The 20,471-nt window shown below is 38.0% G+C and overlaps 1 protein-coding gene across 3 annotated transcripts in view; it reads left to right on the top strand.

Moving 5' to 3' along the window:
- Positions 1-20,093, top strand: part of LOC127447230 (CREB-regulated transcription coactivator 3-like) — a 66,045-nt gene extending 45,952 nt beyond the window's left edge. For 2 of the 3 annotated variants that reach the window (XM_051708955.1, XM_051708936.1), the window contains 9 exons: positions 4,855-4,893; positions 5,422-5,507; positions 5,895-5,944; positions 9,044-9,261; positions 10,015-10,280; positions 12,237-12,491; positions 12,809-12,892; positions 13,007-13,205; positions 15,307-20,093. In XM_051708955.1, coding sequence (XP_051564915.1) covers positions 4,855-4,893; positions 5,422-5,507; positions 5,895-5,944; positions 9,044-9,261; positions 10,015-10,280; positions 12,237-12,491; positions 12,809-12,892; positions 13,007-13,205; positions 15,307-15,512 — 1,403 coding nt within the window. In that variant the 3' untranslated portion in view covers positions 15,513-20,093. The remainder of the gene's footprint in view (positions 1-4,854; positions 4,894-5,421; positions 5,508-5,894; positions 5,945-9,043; positions 9,262-10,014; positions 10,281-12,236; positions 12,492-12,808; positions 12,893-13,006; positions 13,206-15,306) is intronic. The other variant, XM_051708947.1, reaches the window with a different exon arrangement.
- The last annotated feature ends 378 nt before the right edge of the window (positions 20,094-20,471 follow it).

Here is a 20,471-nt window from a genome sequence, read left to right as displayed (position 1 = left end):
TATTCTAACTGCTGTCACCATAGTGACAGTAACTAAAGTAAATATCAAAGATGGCAACATCCATAACACGGGCATGTCTTCTCACAATTGACTTTGCGTTATTTAATTAACAAGTCCAATTGAGGCTTGAGTTCACCTATCAGATCATAATTAACCGACAGTGTCTTTGAATGCTTTTTAACCAAGCTTTTTTAACCAGCATTTGTGTCTTGCGGCTCACTTCCGCAAGCAGCTCCGTTGGAAAACAGCGGCTGGATCTTCGGATGACATGCAGTTTGTATCTCTGTCTCCGTGAATTACTGAAACCCCTCATGATTAACAAGAGACACACATGTAAAGTGTACCGTGGCTTTCATGTCATATGATATGACTAATAACTAGTTGTACAGTACGGTTCTGTTCACAAAGTGCGGGTTTGTCTAAAAGAGGTTGTGTTTTCTGAAAACTTGCAGGTGTCAGTTCAGTCATACAATGCAGTTGTCACTCTCGTAAATAACCGACCTGTGTGTGAACGTAACCATATTAAGCACACAAATACAGGACTGACAACTGTATTCTGCTGCTGTGTGAACGTGACCTATGAACGAAGAGCCTCCTGCTGGTGTTTTAAATGTTCATCACTTGGCGTCACATCCCAAGCCCACAAGTGTTCTTTGAAATGGTCTGTATAGTGTATGGCATAATGTTGTCGAAATGTAAGGGGTGAGCTGGATTGCACCATAACAATCATGAATGATAAATCAATGATTTATAGCACTAAATTTTAAGACTTAATTGTAACCCATTACATGCTTAGTGCAGTGTGTTTGCACGACACCGCTGTCAGTTTGTTTACTTTGTTGTCTTGGTTACAAACACAGGCATTTTAGATGGTATGCTCAAAATGCCTTTTTGTTTCAGGGATGTTTCCTGTACTGCTGTTTTTCATTGATGTATAAAGCTCTTATAAAGACACTAGTGGTCTAGGTCACAAAATACAGAAACATGAGCTGTACAGATTAGGGATGCACCGATCCGATACCTGGATCGGTATCTGCTCCGATACTGACGTTTTTAAACGGATCGGTTATTGGTCCGACGAGCCCGATCCAAATCCGATACTGTGTGTTAGTCATGTTCGTTACTGTGAAGCTCAAAAAATGACATAAAAGAACCATTAAAACACCACTGAAGTAGTTCATATGACTCGTGCATTTTATTCAAAGCCACTTGAAGATGTGCGATAGCTCTGTGAATCACAAAAGGCTGTGTTTTATAAGTACGTATATAAAATGCATGCACAGCTCCAGCGCGTTATTGAATGGCGCTGCTCTGTTTACACACACACACGCACCTATTTTTGGCCTTCAGAGCAGTGCACAATATTTGAGCGCTACTCAAGAACAGCATCTCAGATGTAGATGCTCAATAGTTTGGTTCACTTATATGCATATAGAACGGCACCGGAGGAGCATTTTTACCAGAATTTGAAAAAGAAGCGAATTAAACTACTGTGAACTTTACTACAAACAGACACATACAGGACTTCCTGGAGAGTTCAGAATGTCAAAATAAAAGCGTGAGGGTTTAAAGGTGTCACGGAGGCAGAGATATGAACTCAGTAGCAGAGTTTATTGAACAGATGATTCAACAAAACTAAACAAAAAAAGAGATCTGAATCCTTTAAAGTCCAGATACAAGTTGAAAAAATTTCTACTGATGACTTATGCTGGAATTACTGTTAATTGTGCTGCTACATTATCCAGTAGACTAGTTAACAAAGTTTTTCTTAATAAGCTATACATTTATATTGAAATAATGTGTAGTTAAAGGTTTGTATTTCTTTACATATTAAAGAGTACACCCAATTAGTTCCACACAATAATGTAAAGATATTCTAAACTGATTATGCAAAAAAACAACACTGGTATCGGATCGGGATCGGTATCGGCTGATACTGAGATTTCTGATATCGGAATCGGATCGGAAGAGAAAAAGTGGTATCGGTACATCCCTAGTACAGATGTTTTGATCTTACCCGTACCCCCAAAACAACCAGAACTAGAGTTCCTGTTTGCCTCTGCTAGTTGAGTGTGTGCTGCAGTGATAATGTCTTTAAGATTATAGGATTATGTCATCGGGTGGGATGTGTTGTTCTGAAAATTCTGTGCTAGCAGTGCAAATCTTTAAACATTCATTAAATCAAGGAAAGTGTGTGATGGTGAAATTGAGAACTGACAGCACTGACCATACCTTGCTAAAGCTGCGCTCTCTATCTTTCCAAAATAAATACCAAAAATGAAAATTCTGTCATCATTTGCTCATTGTCATGGCGTTCCAAATTTGTATGACTAGCTTTCTTCCATGAAACACAAAAGGAAAAATTCTGAAGAATGTTTACACTGTTCTTCTCCATAAAGTGAAAGCATAAAGTAACCACGGGTTGTCAACCACAAAAAAGCACCTCAAAAATAGTCAACACAACTTGCTCTGTATTCCAAGCATGTCTGTGAGTGACTTTACAGGACAGTTTAAGTCGCTCTCACGCCTCATGGAGTCTCTGCCCACACTGAGAAACGCCAGTCTCAGAGTTTGTGATTATTTACTGTAGATGACCTGCTTCTTCATTATTGAATGAGAGCTAAGACGGAAGGATAGGATAGCAGTTAATAACAACTTTGAATGATGGATTGTTCCTCGCAGAAAACATGTCTGCAGAAGACTAGGAATATACTGCAGCACACAAGTCTTATGGACTGTTTTTATCATGCTTTTGTGGTACATTATTCTTCATTTTTGGTTAAACTATTCCTGTAGACACACTCACTTAAAAATCACATTTGTTGTTCTTTCACTCTTCTGCAGTCTTTCAGTTTATCATTCTCTCCCATTAATTGATTTCAAAGCTTAAAGGCTGATTTAGCAGCACTGGTACCTTTTATGTAATAAATCACTCTGTCAGTAGGTTTAAACTGGATACTTGGTAAAGATGTTGTGCAGCTATGACATTCAATTGTTAACAGAAGTAAACAGCATATTTAACCGATACTTCAAACTGATTAGAAATAGCTGCACTTGATGACAGACAACAAAGATTTAATATCTGACAGGCAGCGCATCTGTACTTTACTCAGTTATGCAGTTGACACTTTACGGAGGTGTGCAGTCAGGCTCACGTAATTTGAACAAATACAAGCCAGCCTCTCACTTGGGACAGAAATTTGTCTCAATTCCACTATCACAGTAGTCTCATCCTAAACCTGCTAGCCAACTTGGCTGTGTGATGCAACAGTGCCATTCATGCGTGGAGCTCCTGAATGCAGTAAGACTGTATCGCAATGTGTGCCAATTTCAGGATATGACGCACATGCTTGACTCTGACCCTTCTGAATCTGACATGAGAACTGCAGTTTCTAATGCTCTTCTTTATGGATTGTTCTAGAACAATCATAAATAATGGACTTTACATTCTGACTCCACAACTCCGTGAGCTGCTGTATTTTTTATTATTTTTATTTTAAGTTGACAAGATCACACAAAGCTATGGACTCAGGCCAACTTTTTTTTCTAGTTGTCTTTCCGTCCCAGTTAAGCCATTTTATGAGACTCTCAGCTGGTCTCTGTGAGGGGGAAATGAGGTGTCTCCGTACTTTTTGTTTGACTCATTGTGCGTCGCAGTTGGACGTCTGAGACGGGCAGTTTTGCTGAAGCTCTGGGGCTGGTCGATCTGGCTTTGGGCCCATGCTGCAGTGATGCTGGGCCAGTGTTGCCAGAGGAAGCAGAAAGGATGCTTGTTTTCCACAGGATTTCTGTGATGCGTGCAAAACAATGCCTCTCCATTGATTCACTTTGCGCTTGTAGTTGCTGTTTTTTCCCTCTCTTTCCTCAAACAGTAGCTATCAGAGAGGTTTTCTTAAAGAGACAGAACATACTAAAAGGCCATTTTCTAATCCCCTTTATGAGTTTGTCCCATGAATTTTTAAGGGGTGGAGTGAGCGTGTACTCTCTAGAGACTCACTTCGTAGAATCAAATGGTTGTGCTGTGCTAACTGAAAAATCTGAAAATTGAACTGCCAACTTCATAACTTCAAGGCGTTAAGAGCTGTCTTTTAGAGAAATATGAATAAACAAGGAAATCTACCTTGCTTGCTTCATTTCAGCTTCTTGTGCATCTAAAAGCTTGCAATCAAAATGTTAATGTATGTTGAGTGGCTCTTGCTAACATATTGTCCGTTTTGTCAAAAGTGGTTCGATATACAGTATATATGCTAATATTCTGACAGAAATAACACATTTTGCAGAGCCGTAGAACAACAGTAGCACATGCCACGGGCACAATAGTGTCCCATCGTTCCCCCCTTTGCTTCAAATACTTTCCTGTCTCCACTTTCCTGGGGCCAGATTCATGAAACAATAAATTTCTGTTTTGACTATTATTTTCTTCTTATTGTCCAATTTTAAAAAAGTTAATATTTTGCGTTCTCAAAAATGCTTTTTAAGAATATTAAATGACCATGTCAAGAATACTGTTAAACATTTTTTATAATGTATTCTAAGAACCTTCTTAGGCCACGTCAACACTAATATGTTTTCATTTGAAATTGCATTGTTTGCTACATTTACGCTTCTCATCCACAATAAAACGGCGATTTCCTCCATGGAAACAGAGGGTTTCAAAAAAGCTCTCCATTACTGCTTAAATTGGACAATACTGACGTTAAGAAAATGAAAACAGTTTTCAAACAAAAACGGATTAGTGTGGATGTGGCCTTTTTTCTTAAGAAGAATGTAAAAATAAATGACATTTGTGAATGCAAAATTGGCTGTTCTTTAATATAATTGTTCTTTATCTTTCTCTCTTTGTTTGTTGTGCAGCAAGCATGAATGAAGCAGATGGTGAGAATACTGGAGATGGTAAGTGTATGTGTTTGCATGTATGAGGTTGTGTGTTGACGTGTCTAATGACCCTCTGTCAAGGGTTCAGCCCACTAAAAGAAGATGCAAAAACTCTACATACGCAATATGTAGGATATGCCGCTCAGAATATTCTTTATAAGAGCAAGTACCTCATTAATGACAGCATCTTTTCTAATCCCACATCTCTTCTTCTTTGCTGTGGTTTAGTGTAGTGGGCTGTTGCAAAATAGTTAGTGTCCCATGCTGGCAGTTTCACTCAGACACAGGGACATACATAGTTTTCTTCCAGCCTTTAACCTTAATAAATCTTGCTCTTTCTGTGGCAAGCCACAGGTGCCAGTAGAGTAATAAAAAAAAAAAAACGTATTTTATTTTTTGGTATTATTTATTTTTGTCTTGATTACTTTTTATTATTTTTGAGCTGTCTGTTGATGAGCAGTATGAGTTATGCATGAATGTGAGTGGATATAAATGGCAACAGAAGTTATCTATATTTTATAATGAAGACTAAAAAATGTTCTGCAGTGTTCTCATTTCCTGCTGTCCCTAATGAGGAGAATCTGCTTGGTGTGAATAAGCCACTGCCCAAACAGTTATGGGAGGCCAAAAAGGTAAGGGCAGTTGGACCAAATGGCTCAAAGTGATGATGTAATGAAATTATGTATTTATTTGTTTAACTTTTCACCCAGAAATGTCAATTTTAGTTTTGTTTGTCTTTTGTTGAATTCGTTAAGTTGTTTGAATGAGATTTTCCAGTGTATGAACATTTATTGCAGTCATTTTAGATTAGGAAGTCATATTTAATATTGCCCTGCATGATTTAGGATCTTTGTACTGTTGATAACAACAACAAAAAAGTGTTATTGAAATGTGTATTATGCTATTTTATCTGACTAGGCAACATTACTAATTCATATTTTATAGAAAACAGGTTGATAAATGTATCTTTTGTAAGTGTGGCATATTTAACACATTTAATACACGTTACCTGGTTGCAGGTACAGTCTCTGACCTCCCGGCCAAAGTCCTGTGAAGTGCCTGGAATCAAGTAAGTGAAATTAGTGTGCGTGCATTTGAGTTTTTGTATTGTGTATTTCTACAACTCCTGACAAGACACTGTTTGCTTATGATATTAGTTATTAGATATTTAGGGATCTCTACATTTTTGTGTAGGGCAATTCCATGAAAATGTCAGAGACACCTTGAAAAAAGAAAGTTTAAAACAAAGGAACAAAACCCCTTTTTAAACTGTTAATTTAGGTCTATATTTTTTTTTCTTTTTGTACTATAATGAAATCTTTAAGGAAATTGCATTGTTTATTCACCTCTTATTAGATTTCTAAATTTCTAAAACAACATTTTCAAACAGCCATATTTCATGGTTGCAAAAGAGGGATCAAATGACTCTTTATTTTCACTTTTTTTTTCTTCTCCCCTTTTCTCCCCAATTTGACATGCTCAATTCCTCGTGGTGGCTTAGTGACTCACCTCAATCCGGGTGGCAGAGGATGAATCTCAGCTGCCTCCACGTCCGAGACCGTCAATCCGTGCATCTTATCATGTGGCTTGTTGAGCGCATTATTGCAGAGACCTATCGTACGTGGAGGCTCGCACTATTCTCCGCGGCATCCACGCACAACTCACTACGTGCCCCACCGAGAGCGAGAACCACATTATAGCAACCACGAGTAGGTTAACCCAACATGACTCTACCCACCCTAGTAACTGGGCCAATTGGTTGCTTAGGAAGCCTGACTGGAGTCACTCAGCATGCCCTGGATTTGAACTTGCGACTCCAGGGGTAGTAGTCAGCGTCTTTACTTGCTGAGCTACTCAGGCCCCCTATTTTCACTTTGTTAACAATAATCATTTTCCAAAAAAACAAGGAAATGTCTAAGAAATATATATACTTTGCCATAACAGCACTTCTTTTTGAAATCATAAGAGCCACATTTATGACGTCGCTAGCTTATGTCAGTGTTAAGTATGATGAAGAAATGGCCTCCCTTCTTTTTTGAAACACTCATAATGCGTTATGGATATGATGGTTATGGATACTTCATATCTAATCGTATGGATATCAATGAAAAAATCAACTATCTACCACTTGTTCTTTTTCCTTGATGATTCTGATAGATCGCTAACTGTTGCTTTGTTCTGTGATGTTTTTCAAGTTTCCTGCATCAACATTTGGGAAGGGATCATTTTTTAATAAACTCTGCAATTTGAATTGTACTATGATAAACCTCATCTAATATTGCAGCGCTGCTCAGTGTGTGCCGCACACCCACTAGAGGGCACTGCTCATTCATGCAGCACTGACTAAAGCGGTCAAATGCAGTATCCAGACTACATTTTAAAATGCAGCTTTTTGCGGTTTAGTAATTGTGCAAGACCATATGGCAATTTCGGTCTTATTTCAACCATACTGATGTCTAAGAGGTGTCTTCATCCATGACAAAGAGATGTAATGCCCATAATGCTGTTTTTTTTCCAATTTATGTGAAAACGACAATGAATAGAAATGAAAAATTACATGTTCTTTGGTGTGCCAACCTATCTACATTTTGTGGCTATTATTATTTCTGCATTTCAATTCACTGGATTTTTACAAAGTGTGTAGTCTTCCAAAAAGCTTGTGTCCATTTTTGTTACGTCTGTGAGGCAAGTTCATTTCCCAGTCTAAATTGGAAAACAAAATTTGTCTAGACTGAACATTTTCTGATGTCTGGACTCTCTCTTCAGGGGTCTATGATTATACTTCAAATGGTTCGATTTACTGGCAATTAATACCTTAAACGGAAGGGATAAGCCATGGCAAGTAATGCATTAAACAATTTTAAGGCATGACATGGAGGCAAAAAACCACCCTAAACAGCGGAGTTTGCCTTTGTGAAGTGCGTTCAAATCGATAAATACACCTAGTTGTGGATTATCTCACTTGCACCATGGTTGCTTGCCAGCATTGATTAGTAAAAACTGTCATTGATTTTTGTAGTGCAAATTTTGACTGGTAGAATAAAAATAATGGTTAACCTAATCTAGGGGTCGTGAGATCCTGAGTTCTGCCCTTTCTAAAGCAGACACAGGGTTAAAGCATTTGGATAAGATTATATTATTTTATTATATTTATTTGAATGAATTAAATAAGCTGTACGAATTATTGGTAAAATGTTTTTTGAAGACCAAACATTCTGCAAAACTCAAACTGTGAATTTAAATGCACAATCCAGAAATAATAATAGCCACAAAATATTGGAAGGATGGCACTCCTAAAATAAAATGCCCTTACAGACGTGACATCTCTCTGTTATGGATGTGACTGTTGTAAAAGTGGCACTTGCATGGTTAGGGGAAACCATCCAAAATGCATTGATACCTGCACACTTTGAACTCTGAGACATCGGCATGGTGTCCCTATGGCCTTGCGCTATTCCTAAACCACAAATGCTGCGTTTTAAGTCGTCTGCGTTGAAAGCATCAGTCAGCAATGAGTGAGCAAACGGCACCCTCTAACGAGTGTGTGCTGAGCAGTGCAGCAATATTAGATGATATTTATGAAATTACAATTCAAAATTGTCTTGCCGGACAGTGAAAGATGCCTTTGAATAGGTCCCCATTTCCTTCTCTCCCTACGTGCAAAGCAAATGCTGAATACCAAACCCTAATTTCCTTATAAGCCTTATGGGTGTGTAAGGGAAAGTGAAGATGCAGATCTAATTTTCTCCAGGTTGGACTCGGTAACACAGTGCTAATGAACATCTGTGTCTTTTCCGTTTTTCCTGTATCACTTAATAATTAATTTAAAGACAGCATTGCAACTTGATGTTGTGTTTTGAGATGTGAAGGTTAATCCCGGCTCTGAGAGTCACACTCACGTGCAGAGGTAGTTTATGCAGAGGCATAAAACTCTTGAAATGTCTCATTATGGAGGACAGCAGAGTAGGCACATTAATATTAAATGGTGGTTAAAATGAACTGGAGCTACCTGTGCAGCAGCACACATTCCAGTTAATCAGAATGAGGTATTCGAATAGACCATGATACTGTATATAAAAAGTTAACTTTCACGTATTCACCGCAAATGTCACGTCCGTAATCCTGGAATTTCCCTGTACTGAAATTGTCCGTTTTGATTTCTCTACAGTATATTCCCCTCTCCAGAGCAGAATGCGGGTCTGTCTCACTACCAGGGCACGTTAAACACTGGTGGGTCTTTGCCTGATCTCAGTAACCTGCATTTCCCCTCTCCACTCCCCACTCCGCTGGACCCCGATGAGGCTGGATTTCCCAACCTGAGCGGAGGCAGCAGCACTGGCAACCTCCCTGCAGCTATGATGCACCTGGGCATTGGAAACTCACAAGGTCATTGGTTTAACTATATGCAACTTAAACACTCCTTTAGACGCATTAATATGTACGTTTTTTTTTTTTTTTTTTTTTTTGGGACAAGACTCTTTTTCACATACCATCTAAACAAACCAAAGACCTGCTAATCTACTGTGCACTGTGTCCTGGCTCTGTTTGTGACTAAATCATTATTCAAGGAGGCTGTGTAAATCATCTCATGGCTTCAGAAGAGCCTGGCTGAACACTGTCCTCTTTGTTTAATGGCGCACTGTAGGCTTACACTGTAGGCGCTTTCTGTGGAATGAATACCACGTGTTTTCAAAAGGGCCACATCCATGCATAAGTCCACTGCTCTCCTCCTCTTGCCCCCTTTTTAAGTCCATCCACCATCTGATCGCTCTCTTTGACTTCCATTCTCTTGAGCTTTATTCTTTCCATTTGGTCTCAAGTCTGGGAACAGGGTGTGCTGGGATGTTTCTGCTGCCCATTTCGGTTGTGCTCCTCGCTGATTGGCTGATCCCCAGAGACACAAGCGACCTTTAACCTCTGAATTGGCTGCTCATATACAGCCCTTTTCTCTCTCACTCACTGGTCCAGTAACCCGTAAACAATTGCTCAGTGTCTTTTCTAAGGATTGGACATCAGGTCAGGAATCTCCCTGTATGCAGCCAGTTTTTTTTGGCTGTTTGTTTCACTACAGCAGTTTGAGGAGAACTTGTGACCTCATGGTGGTCCGAAGCTGATTATGTTATGTTTGTTGTTCTCCAGGGCTGTCATCCTCTCTAAGCAACCCTTCCATCCAGGTGTCCCTCAACAACTCTCAGCTGCCCTCATCTCTCAGCAATCCATCCATCCACACGTCTCTGCGTCTCTCCTCACTCTCCAACCCCCCTCCGACGGGCATGGCGAGTTCACCCAGGAGGCGGCCAGCCCCCATTAGTCCTTTGACGCTCTCACCAGGGGGTGATCAGCGGCGAAGCCTGAGCAAGCAGCTCTCCCCAACCATGTCTCCCTCTCTATCTCCGATTACACAGGTAAGAAGGAGCTCGTTAAATCCTCTCAACCAATGTCGCATTCTGCAGTGGTACATTCTACAGAGGTGTCAGGAAATTAAAGATCGCTGGCTTCTTGGAAAGGTTGTATGAACTGTTTAGTTGAAATGTGGCACCTGGTTCATCGTTCTGAAAAACATGTCAAGGACAGTGTTCTGCTGTATACTTTAGAGGAGCTTGCAGTTAAAGGGATAGTATACTCAAACTCATCATTTACTCATCCTTACTGTATGTTGTGTCACCTTTATGACTTCCTGTTTTCCATGGAACACTAAAGTCTGGTTTATACTTAACGCAGTCGCTTGTTCGCAAAGGTTCAGTTAGTAATCGTGGCTGTTGCCTTCAAGGCTTCGTTTCGTGTAAAACTACTGCAAATAATGTTAAAAGGACAATATTTTCTCAGTGAAATTACCTGTTGCAGCTTCTCAGTTTTTGTTTAGAAAGACAAGTAAGCCTATTTAACAACTATTTTTGTACACTAAATAAAAATGTCTAGCAATAAGTTTGGTTTCATTAATATATAACTGAATAGCTCTTGTTTATTTTATACAGTGTAAAATAAAAACATTGTTCTAACATGTAATTGTAATAAATAACTTGTAATTGTATTTACTAACATGTTAATTGTAATTTTGTGTTCAAACAATTATTTAAAATGTAAAAGTAATCTTTATGGCTGTAAAATATAAAACTATTATCTTAACAATACACTTAAAGGGATAGTTCACCCTAAAATGAAAATTCTCTCATCATTTACTCACCGTCATGCTATCCCAGATGTGTATGACTTTTTCTTCAGCAGAACACAAAGAATTTTAGAAGAATATCTCAGCTTTGTAGGTCTATACAATTCAAGTGAATTGTGACCAGACCTTTGAATCTCCAAAAATCACAAAGCCAACATAAAAGTAATCCATACGACTCCATTGGTTAAATCCATATCTTCTGAAGCAATATGATTGTAAAATATTATAAAGTCCTTTTTTTTTAATAAATCTCCACATTTGGACAGCCCCAACCAGTAGGTGGTGATATGCACAAAGAATGTGAATTGCCAAAACAAAAGAAGAATAATGTGTAAGTGTAAGTGAAGATTTATAGTAAAAAAGACTTAAATATCAATCGGTCTCTTACACACACCTATCATATCGCTTCAGAAGTTATGGATATAACCACTGGAGTCTTATTGATTACTTTTATGCTGCCTTTATGTACTTTTTGGAGCTCCAAAGTTTCAAAGAGATGAGTCAACATTCACTTGCATTGTATAGACCTACAGATCTGAGATATTCTTTTAAAAATCTTCGTTTGTGTTCTACAAAAGAAAGTCATACACATCTGGGATGGCATGAGGGTGAGTAGATAATGAGAGCATTTTCATTTTTGAGTGAACTAACCCTTTAAGTGTTTGAGTTTAGCCACAGACAGTCAGTGTAAAATAGCCTACTACTGGTTTTTATGTGTTTTTGTTTTGTTCACCTCTTGCATATGATTATGGAACATGAACTATTATTATAAAACCTGGCCAGGTAAATCAGTAAAGCAGGTTCAGCAAAGCACTTCTTCCCTGCTTTTTCTTGTTGGATTAGCAGATATTTTCTCTGCACTGCCATCTGTTTTTTGGAGAAGAGTGCAAACGCGGTGTGCGTCATGTATACGGTAAATGTCTCTGGCTGTCGAGAGCTGCGTGCACAAGACACGCTCTGGTGCCAGGCGAAAGTGTAAGCAAGGCTTAAAGGAGATGTTAGACAGAATGTTAGGGGACTGACAGCCTTAGTCACCATTCACTTTTTCCACCGCATCTTTTCTGTTCAATGAATGTGAATAGTGACTGGGACACTTTCACATTGCCTAACATCTCCTCCTTTGTTCTATGGAAAAAATCTTTCATTTTAAATGAACTTTTACTTATTTTGAAAACTTCCCTGCTTTCTTTAGGGGGTTGCCTTAGACACCAGCAACTTGCCAATGGAGCCGCCACCACCATACCCCCTTTACCAGCAAACCCAGCAGCCCCTGCAGCAGCAGCAACCACCTCCCCAGTCCCATCTGTCTATGCAGCAGAGTTCCCAGCATCCAGTAGTGCAGCAAAGACAGCCTCAAGGCAGCCAGCAACAACAACAACAACAACAACAACAGCACCAGCCTGTGTCCCCTCTGCACAATGTCCAACTTGACTTTAATTCCAGTGCTGTGAGTTCTCATTGAAACCAACTATTAGAAGAAACAGGGCTGTAGGGGGGAAAGCTATAATGTTCATTATGCTATACGTTTACAGTTGTGTGTGCCAGAGGGTGGTTATTCTTAGCTGATCAGGGCAACATTGAATTAGGTTGTGAAATAAAAACGGTATTAAAGCTAAAGTACCAGGAGTTCCTTGGCTCAAATGTCTATTTTATGTACATGTGCTATGTAATGTAAATAATGCTATGACTTGCTTTTATATATTGAGGCAAATGTAGTGTTTATCGTATTTAGAACAACTCCCTCTTGCTTTTTTGTTCTCAAAGCACAACAGCATGGGAACATTCTTTAACGATCCCTTCATGGAAGCACAGTTCTCTGGACGTCAGTCCAAGTGTTCGTCCTATCAGGTAAATATATAAGATCCTATTCTGCAATGCACTCAGAATTCTTTGTTTCTGGTTCTTTAATTGTTCATTTTTGGTCTTTGGTGCGCCATGTGTTTTGTGTGTATGTTTAAACAGCAGGATCAGTATAATATGTTGGAGAATGCCATGAGCTCAGTGGCAGGTGGATTTGACCCTTCCTCCAACCTCTACTTCTCCCAAGCGGCCCTCATGGGCTTGAGCGGTAGCCATGGCAACCTGCAAGACCATCTTCAGATGAGGTCCAACATGCTCTACTCTAATTGTGGAGGAGGAGTGCCCAACATTATCCTTACAGGTACAGATGATCTGAAAGAGGGCAGTTGTGTAGTCGTTATGAGACTTCCCCCCCCAAATGTTTCAGTCCCTGATTCTTAAAATGAGTCTTAAGGTGCATTCACACAGACCATGGTTAAAGGAATGTTCAGGGTTCAATACAAGTTTAGCTCAATCAACAACATTTGTAGCATAATGTTGAATTACCACAAAAATAATTTCAACTCGCCCCTCGTTTATTTAAAAAAAATTTTTTTGAAAATTGTGGTTACAGTAAGGTAAATGGGTTAGATCCAAAACCAGGCTTACAAGGTTTCGTTGTCATGGCAACTAAGTTGCAATATTGAACATAGCATTACAATGATAGTGAAAGTAATTTTGTCCCACTGAAATCATGTTAACATGTATAACGTTTATGTCTTGTGGCTCTACTTAAACGAGGGGTGAACCCGAAACATTCCTTTAAATCACAGGATGTTGCAATGTCTCTGTGCTGTTGGTCACTTGTAGGCATTTCCTCTTGAACACTGTATCCAACTGTCTCAGACAAAATATTAGAGATCAACTAAAATCCATATCCCGATTATTTTTGTTTGCATGTCTGATAACCGATTTGCAGGATTTATATTTAATCGTTGTATTTATGCCTTTTTGAACATCGGTAATTAAATAATCTTTGGACTAAAAAAATAAATATATAAATAAACTTAATAGCATTAGCTTATGAATATTTTAATAATGAAATATAATACCAGATATATATTATGGTCCATTTTTAACTACTCTTGTGTCTTAAAAGTTTAAAGTATTGTTTATAACAGGATTCCCACGAGTCCTGGAAATCCTGGAAAACCTGGAATTTTCCAATGCAATTTTCCAGGCATGGAAATGTCATGGAAAATGAGAAAAATACCTGAATGTCCTGGAAAATAATTATTTGTCCTGGAAAATATTTTAATATAATAAAACGGTGTGGTTTTTGTTACAAGTATTGATATAGTGCATTTTCTTTTCCATTACTGCAGTAGTGTTGTTAACTATAAAACCATTTGAGTTGTACATTTTAAATAACAATGATGAACCGCAGATTTTTTCAATAATTCAACGATCGGAGTCTGCTTATACAGCCATTATCACATATAGGGCCCTATGATCTCAGCGATGCGAAAACACAAATGGAATCACTGAATCTAGTTATAAAAATTGCATTAGCTATAAAATGTGTATTGTCATGGAATTTGACATACTTGGGACTAAAATGAATGTTTGAATGCACAATTAATCAAATTAAAATCTCGATATGAACAAAGTGTGATTATTAAACAGCAAAAGTCTGCTAATTAATTAAATAAATGTATAATCTGCATGTGCTGCGTGTTTAAAATAGATTGTGTGAAGCGGGCCGCTCGTACGCTGAAAACACATCATTAGGAGCATTACGTGTGCTCTGGGTGTGTGTGTGTGTGTGTTTGTGTGGTAGATTACAGTGAACAGAGCACTCTGAAGCGTGCAGCACATACAAACTGTATATTTCTTTTAATGAAATCACAACTTTTTGGGGTTTAATAATCGCACTGTGCCATGTAGCAAACTGCTTATCCAGAGGTGAGAAACTACCGTCAAAAACACAGAAATGCAGAGATAAAAGCTAGATTTAAATGGATACATGAACTGGGGGGGTTCATGTTAAATGCAATTAAATAATATAATAATGTATTAAAGCAATATCTCACATCTATGATGTTCTGTTGTGCAGCAAAAATATCTTGTGTTGTTTCGGATTGTGCTGTGAGGATTTTGTAGAAAAGTACTTTATTTGATAAAAATAATGCAATGTTATGTTGAAAAATTGAATGAATATAATTCTCTTTTCATTTGATTAAAGTTTTGACAAATTATTTTGATTAGACACCATTTTAATGATGAAATTTGCTGTAATTAAACTGCTGAATATGGAATTTTGAAAAAGTAACCCTCCAATAACCACAATTTTAATGAACTCTTATGTGTTTTTGCTTAAATGTTACAACCGAGTGGCACATAAAATGTCCTTGAAAAGAGTGGGAACCCTGTTATGATAGCCCACTAGTTCACTGGAATCACCAGGTCTCTCTTTGTCTTAGATGACTCCAATCCCAACCTGTCTAAGGACATCAGCAGTGTGTTATCTGCAGTGCCAGAGTGTTTAGACTCAGACAGAGTTTTCCCACTGGAGGACGAACTTCGTATTGAGCCACTCAGCTTGGATGGACTGAGCATGCTCAGTGACCCCGATATGGTCCTGCCTGACCCCTCAGTAGAGGACAGCTTCCGCAGCGACAGACTTTAAAAAAAACCACATGCATGTAGACGCACGTACATACGAAGTCCAAGTTCATGAAGCATACAGCACAGAACCTATAGCACTCACATGTTCTATACAAAATGTCTTGAAATGTAATACGTTTTCTTAAATGCCAAGCGCATGCATAAACACTACATGTTGATTTAATGTGAAACATCAAATTTGCATGACTCACCCAGACGGTGTCTCTCAGTGGCCGTTTTCTCCCGGCATGTTCCATCTGCCTCCCGAGATACCGTTCATCACTCATCAGATGTGTGAAACGAATCTGGGTGCTTCAAACGTGCTCTGACCTGTGAAGAAAAAGAAACAAACATGCAAGCTTGGACACATTAACCCACGGACATGAACCTGCTTTGTAATCTATTAATTGTGCAGAGTGACAATCAGAACACTGAAGCCATAGCAATGCCAAACGGATACCACCATTCTAAGAGTAATGGCTGGTTTGGGCCCTTGCATTGCTAGTCTTATTTAAAGCCATGTAACCAAAACAAAATGAATGTGCTTGTTTTACACATTTGCTTTTGGATGTTATCAGAAGGTCACACCAGCTTTCAATGACACTTTCGAAAAGGATGGGAAGCCTCCCAGGACAATCCTTTCTTTAGGCTGTGAGTGTGGAGACAGTGCGAAGACGACAATATGACGTGTTATGGAACAGAAGGAGTTGACAGCTGGCCTAATACCAGTCCATATTGATACACCAAATGCTGTGACATGAGACACCAGCAGGATGGGCTGAGCTTTGCCCTTTCCACCCTCACCGACCTCTGTTTGAGTACCAGGATCAGAACATGCTTGGTGTGAGCCGCTCTGCTAAATTGCCTGGCTCACGCTACTTGAGGCAGAACAACCATCTCTACTTACCAATAGCCTCTGGTACTGCAGCCTGCAGTGCATGTTGTTGTTTATAGCATGAGCTTAGCTAATTGCTTAATAATGCTGTGTAACAGGTACACTGGCCAATCGGTGGTCATCTTGCTGGCCTTCAGGTGAGCCAAAGCCACTTGTGTAACCTTAAGGCTGTGAAAAATCAGTCTGTCCCTTCAGATACCCTGAATGTGGCCAGTCCCCTCATTCAAATGATAGAAGAAGAGAATTCATTGAATTACACCTCTCCTAAGCACAGTCATACTTACTATAAAGAGAAGAGGCATCTAGATGTGTATAGAGCATTATTTTGAAAATTCTTTACTTATTTGTTTTTGTATAAAAAGATGAGATTTTTGCCACAGATAAAAATATATATATATATATATATATATATATATATATATATATATATATATATATATATATATATATGCCTCATAATTTTCTGTCTGACGAGAATGTATTTTTGAAACAGAAAAAGGGCAAACCGTTTACAAAGAATTACATATGCGAGTAGGCGCTGAAATTTTTACGATTTTGGAATAATTATAAAAAGAAATCCTTTTTATCTTACTGATATTGGTCTAGTCCACAGTGAGGAAAAAGAAGCATTGGCTATGCAGAACTTTAGCACAGGACTGTCTCAGATGACTGGAACAATCTAGACCATAAAAGGAACTATTTTACTTGTATATTTACTATATCTTTGTGCTTAATTCAGATTTTATACAGACTTGTAATGCAGCTTAAAATGTCAATTGTATTTGTTAATCTGTTCATGTTTTTTCCCTTTTGAACTTTTGTTGTGGACGTCTACTTTTGTGAATGTTTCTTGCGATGCTATTTTTTTGATGTTGTTAAGCATGGGCCCTCTTTCTCTGCAGCTTTGATTCTTGTCAGGAGTTTTAAAACAGTGCAGAATTTTAAAACCAAGTCTAATTTGTGGACATGGAACACGTAAAATTGTTATTGCTCTTGTTGCGTTTTGCACTGATCTTCTGAACAAAATTGGTCTAGGCTTTTAAGAAGTTTTTATTTTGGCTAAGATGTTACTTGTTTAGAAGGCTTTTGCCTTCCTGGCACATTTTGCATTGTGTGCGGTGTATTTTGTGAATGACTGGATTTAAATGACCAAATATTTTAAGATGAAGAAAAATGTTTGAATATAGCTCAGGAATGTATTTTTTCCCCACCATGTCAGAAGTGGTTCTATGCTGAGTTTCCAGGGCTGCCTTCAGACTGCCAGATCCAAAACGGGAATCTTTTATAACGGAGTTCTGATGATCTTAAAAGCACTCTTCTTCTGTTAACTGAGTTGTTTTCTATTCCTAAGTTTGGGTTCTAGATTTGGTAATAGAAAGCAATAGCAATGTTATTTGTGTGCCATGTCCACTTTTGTTTTTTTGTTTTTTCTCTTCATTCATCCAGGTTATCATAGAAAAAGCACTTTGGCTTGGTTTATTCAGAATGTTTCACCCTTAATTTTAGTGATTTGCCAAACAAATTAATGAACCAGTGAAGATGTTTTGATATAAAATTCTTCCTTTTTTTATTTTCTCATTGTTCAGTGTGGTCCAAGGGAGGGAGGCAAGAAAAAAGGGTGAATGACAGAAGCTGAGATGGAGGCTAGATTTACAAAAACCTTTACGCTTTGATAAATCTGGCCCCAAGTGTACAAAAGGTTATCACAGGCATTTTCTCCACAAGCAAAATGATATGCTTGCAGCTGCAGTTTTTTTTTTTTTTTTAAGTTATTTTTTAGTAACATTATTTTTAAGATTTATTATCAACATCTGTTTTAACAAGAACACGATCTAAAGGGTTATGATGTAGCTGTAAGCTTTGGGTTCTAGACCATGTTTTGCTGCATCCTGTTTCTGCTAAAAAAAGTGTGCATCTCTTGATACAACTAACTTCCTTTTATCGTTTCTCAGCCTGATATCTCTCTTTCCAGTTAACTTTGTAGTTTTTCATGAATATGAACAGTGGTATCATGTTTTCAGGGATGGAGTGAAACGGTCCTCATTAGTTCTGTAGAAAAGCAGTGGTGTGTCTTATGGGTATATGAGGGCTTGTGGGAGCCCCATACAACAGAAGAGTACCAGAGTACTGCATACAAGAACGAGTCTGTTCCCATCCCTCACTCTCTCCCTCTTCTAGGACTTCTCGTCTTCTCCTGCCTTATTCTTGCTAATCTTTGACCACTCATTGTCCCTTTGAGTGGACTGTGATTGTTTTTTTGTTTTTGTTTTTTTTTAGGCCCTGTGTTCTAAAGGCAAAAAATGTTTGTTGCTCCTTTTTCATAAATATAGTCTCATAACAGATTTTCTGTTTTTAGGAGGAATTTTTTTTTTTTTTTTTTTTTTAGTTTGTCTTTTTTTTTTTTTTGGTCACTGTACAGTTATATTATTTAAAGAATATTTTCTTTTCCACTAGTGTTACACTTTTTTTTTTTAATATGCCATATTAAAAATCTTCAGATATTACAATTTTACTACACCACAAGGTGTTTGGTTTGTGAAGTATATTATAGTGCTTTCCTTTTGATTTAATATAAACAAATAAACCCCTTCACTGTCTATCAGACATCTACAGTGAGTTTTCTCTTTTGTTTGACCAACTTTCTGCTGTGGCCCATTTTCAAGTTCACTTCATGTCTTTTTCATGCTTAACCACTAGATGGCGGCAGTAAGACATTTCTGACCAATGTAGTTGCATTTAAAAGTACATGGATGCTGAGAAAGTATTTGAAAGAGTTACTTTGCACGAAATGAGTACATGTAATGCAGAAATAAAATTAAAAAAAAAAAAAACACTCACAAAGCACCATAAAGTAAATAAACCAGTGAGGATTCAATTTGCTTGTATGAAATCCTTGAAATGAAAAGTTAAAGGGATAGTTCCCTTAAAAAAAGGACATATCTGTAATTATTTAATCACCCTTGTGTTGTTGTTTTCCTCCAAAGAACAGAAAAGGAGGTGTTAGGCTTAAAGTAAGGGACAGCTTCAGACCCCATTCACTTTTGTTATTGTATGGGAAAGAGCAAGGTCAACATTTTCTGATTTTCTCTTGTGTTCCACAGAATGACATGAGTAAATGATGACAAAATTGTCACTTTTGTGTGAACTTACATTTTAAATTGAGGTAAATAGTCCTTTAGCCAATTCATATTGACTGCATTGTTCATGTGTTATAAAAATGTGTAATAATCACTTTGAGTGGAGAATGTTTTCTTTGCTGAAAGCAATGGAATCAAATTCCAGTGCATCTATATTAAATCCCATCTTCTTTGATCAACTGTCCTCTGCTGTCTGCTGTTGTGAAAACCAAGAGATTACAACGTTAGATATTGTACAGTGCTGGTGTGTGTTGGGTCTAAAGGTGGTGAGAACAATCTGGTTCAAATTCAGCAATGCGTGTAACATACCTCAAATATGTGGAGAGATGCCCTGGCAAGCCTTTCATTACCTGTGTGATACAGCACTCGTGCTAATGGATTTTAAAACACAGGTAGCCTAGTAATAACATGTTGGACAGAAGTGAGAGGAAGAACATGATAAAAGCATGCTAATCTCCTTCAGCTGTGGAATTCCAATAAACTTTCAGAGGCCCATCTCTAAACCGGCTATTGCTCTCCCTCTACCTCCAATTACTTTAGCCAAGTTTAACTTTCATTTTTTTTTTTTTTTTTTTTTTTTTTTGCCTTTTAAAGATATAGCACAAAATGAAAATTCTGTCGTCATTCCAAACCTTTATGGCTTTCTCTCTTTCTGGAGCACAAAAGTAGATGTTAGGCAGACTGTTAGCCTTAGTCACAATTCACTTTCTTTGTATGGGAAAAAGATTCAATGCAAGTAAATGGTACTGCTTAACATCTGCTTATGTGTTCCAAGGAAGAAAGTTAGCCATACAGGTTTGGAACAATATGAGGGTGAGTAAATGATGACAAAAGTTTCTTTTTTTGGGTGCGCTATCCCTATTAATAGTACTGAGACAAAATCGGAATGAGAACAAACTGTGCTTACCAGTAAGCTTGAAAAAGTTTGTTTATACGGCTGTTTGCTGTG

Source organism: Myxocyprinus asiaticus, chromosome 1, assembly GCF_019703515.2.
Source record: "Myxocyprinus asiaticus isolate MX2 ecotype Aquarium Trade chromosome 1, UBuf_Myxa_2, whole genome shotgun sequence".
NCBI lineage: Eukaryota > Metazoa > Chordata > Actinopteri > Cypriniformes > Catostomidae > Myxocyprinus > Myxocyprinus asiaticus.
This window is presented reverse-complemented; position numbering and strand designations above follow the sequence as displayed.